Source organism: Cyprinodon variegatus, unplaced genomic scaffold (genome assembly GCF_000732505.1).
Source record: "Cyprinodon variegatus isolate N-32 unplaced genomic scaffold, C_variegatus-1.0 Scaffold31, whole genome shotgun sequence".
NCBI lineage: Eukaryota > Metazoa > Chordata > Actinopteri > Cyprinodontiformes > Cyprinodontidae > Cyprinodon > Cyprinodon variegatus.
The window spans coordinates 798,903-801,389 of record NW_015150484.1 but is presented as its reverse complement, the minus strand read 5'-3'; the positions used below and the strand labels follow the sequence as shown (position 1 = coordinate 801,389).

Sequence of the window (2,487 nt, the reverse complement as noted above, 5' to 3'; positions counted from 1 at the left end):
ACCTACATATCTTAAATAAAGAAGCACGGGCAATATAAAGACTATCATGTCAACTGGGCAATTTAATCCAATTAGTAGAAATTAAATTTTGTACCAAAATAACATTTAACCTGCTTCATCTTTGTTTTCTTTACTAGTCTTGTTCTAAATTATGAGGAAAACTAAAACATTAAACTTTTCAAAGCACATATGCATTTGTTTAAATCATGTTCTTTAAAAATATACTCCGAGCTCCAATTGATCTTTATATGGATCTTTGTCTGGACTAGTAACAAAATAAGGCTGGATAGGCCACATATCAAATCAAAAGATCCAATTAAATTATTGGCTGTCATAGCAGGCAGATCTATGGAAACAACCTTGCACAGATTAACATGAGGTCAGTTTCAAATGATCTAATGAAAATAGGCTCATTTTTTGGAGCCAACAATAACATCATCATACAAGAAAAATAAAAAAATAAGCCAATTAAGGTGAAAATAACCAACACCCTTTAAAAGAGCCATTAGTGGAGATCCCAAGCATCAATCTTGGGCCTGTCCTAGAAGCAGCCTAGAGAAGCTGCTGCTGCTTTAGTTGAGTCATCCACAGTGTGGAGATGTTTCCAGGTGGAAAGTGTTGGCTGGGTTTATGAGGCTTCCCTGAGAGGAAAAATAAAATAAAACAATAAAACTAAACTGATCCACCTTTACTCTGTCACTGAGCTGAATTTTCATTCATCGTTTAGCTAAGGGCCACTGAATGCTGTTTTGTCTGTGTTTACTGGTCTGCAGTAAGGTTTGCATGTTAATCAGGTTGACTAAATAATAGCTGCTTTCCTGGCAGCGCGTGAATCTCCATTTGCTTTGTTTTTTTTAGATGGCCGTTAGCTTAAAGCTGTTAGCTCAGCTCGCGCTGCATCATCGACCTGACTAACAATATTAGAGAAGTGCCGGAAAGTGAGCATCTACAGTAGCTTTAAACACGTTTTAAACACCAAGCAGCCCATTATCTTTTATTAATTGTTCTTAATTTAACAAGTTTAGCTGTGTTTGGGGAGAAAACAGCCCAGCAGATCGAAGTGATGAATGGAGCAGCCGTTGAGGATAATGATGATGATGATGATGTAGCTAACGTTTTTTAACAACAGATGGAGCCCAGCCCAGCCCATACTCACACCACTACCCTCGAAATAATCCAGGATACCATGCTGCTGCTGCTGCTGCTGCTGCTGGATGGCAGAGACGAGAGCTTTCTCCGCGTCTAGGAACTCTTATTTTGGCTAGCAGGTGGGCTCTGTGCCCCCCATTCCTCCTCCAGCGGGATGTGAGGCAGCGGGTCTGATTCCGTCCTGTCAGGCTCGGTCTGCCACGCTGCTGTGCTGTCAGGTGAGTGAGCGGCACGGAGGATGATGAGGGTCTGCTGCTGCTGCAGTCTGCTCCCCACTGCTGGAAGACTGGCTCTTAAAGGGGCCGCGTCACATTGGTTCAGGTCGCTTTCGCTTCATGAATGCCTTCCATGTTTTCTCGTCCTCGTGCACTCATAGCTATGGGAGTCTGTTTGCGCCACGTGAAAATATAAAAATGCCAATAGAAAGTCATAACTGTGAGATCATTTGAACTTTTAAAATTGTAATTATGAGATACAAAGTCATAATTTTTAACTTTCAAAGTCATAATTTGAACTTTTAAAGTGACAATTATGAGATACAAAGTCATATTTACGAGATAGAAAGTCATAATTTCAGTGTTGTCATAATCATGAGATACAAAGTCATAATTTCAACGTTCAAAGCCATAATTATGAGATATAAGACATCATTTAAACTTTCAAAGTCACAGTATGAGAAAAAGTCATAATTATGAGATACATAGTCATAATTTGAACTTTCAAAGTGACAATATGAGATAAAAAGTCATAATTTCATCTTTTAACGTGACAATTATGAGATACAAAGTCATATTTACGAGATAGAAAGTCATAATTTCAGTGTTCAGTCATAATTATGAGATACAAAGTCATAATTTCAACGTTCAAAGCCATAATTATGAGATATAAGACATAATTTGAACTTTCAAAGTGACAATATTAGATAATGTCATAATTATGAGATAAAGTCATAATTTGAACTTTCAAAGTGACAATATGAGATAAAACAACATAATTATGAGATACAAAGTCATAATTTTGAAATACATAACTGATAATTATGACATTCTTTATTTTCATGTGGCAGAAATGGGCTTCCATACACAGTTCAGTGAAAGTAGGAGAAAATAAAGATTAATCTTACCAATTTAAGCTCGATACTGCATTTCACACATAATAGTGCTAGTAATTGAAACATTTTTTTTTTTTTTTTTTAAACATATGGTATTTAAATGTCTGAGGGGCGTTTAAAAAATAAAAATGTGGCCCTGAGGGAGGCCTCCACCCCACTGATGAGCTCTTTTTGGCAGTAATAGACAAAATTTTCCTGGGGCAGGAAGGGTTGTTCCATGTTAAAAA

The 2,487-nt window shown here is 37.1% G+C and overlaps 1 protein-coding gene across 1 annotated transcript in view; it reads right to left on the bottom strand.

Annotated features, from left to right (window-relative positions):
• Window positions 1–1,465, bottom strand: part of reep2 (receptor accessory protein 2) — a 14,649-nt gene extending 13,184 nt beyond the window's left edge. The window contains exon 1 of the mRNA XM_015401321.1: window positions 1,157–1,465. Within this exon, the coding sequence (XP_015256807.1) occupies window positions 1,157–1,188 (32 nt within the window). The 5' untranslated portion in view covers window positions 1,189–1,465. The remainder of the gene's footprint in view (window positions 1–1,156) is intronic.
• Between the last annotated feature and the right edge of the window lie 1,022 nt (window positions 1,466–2,487).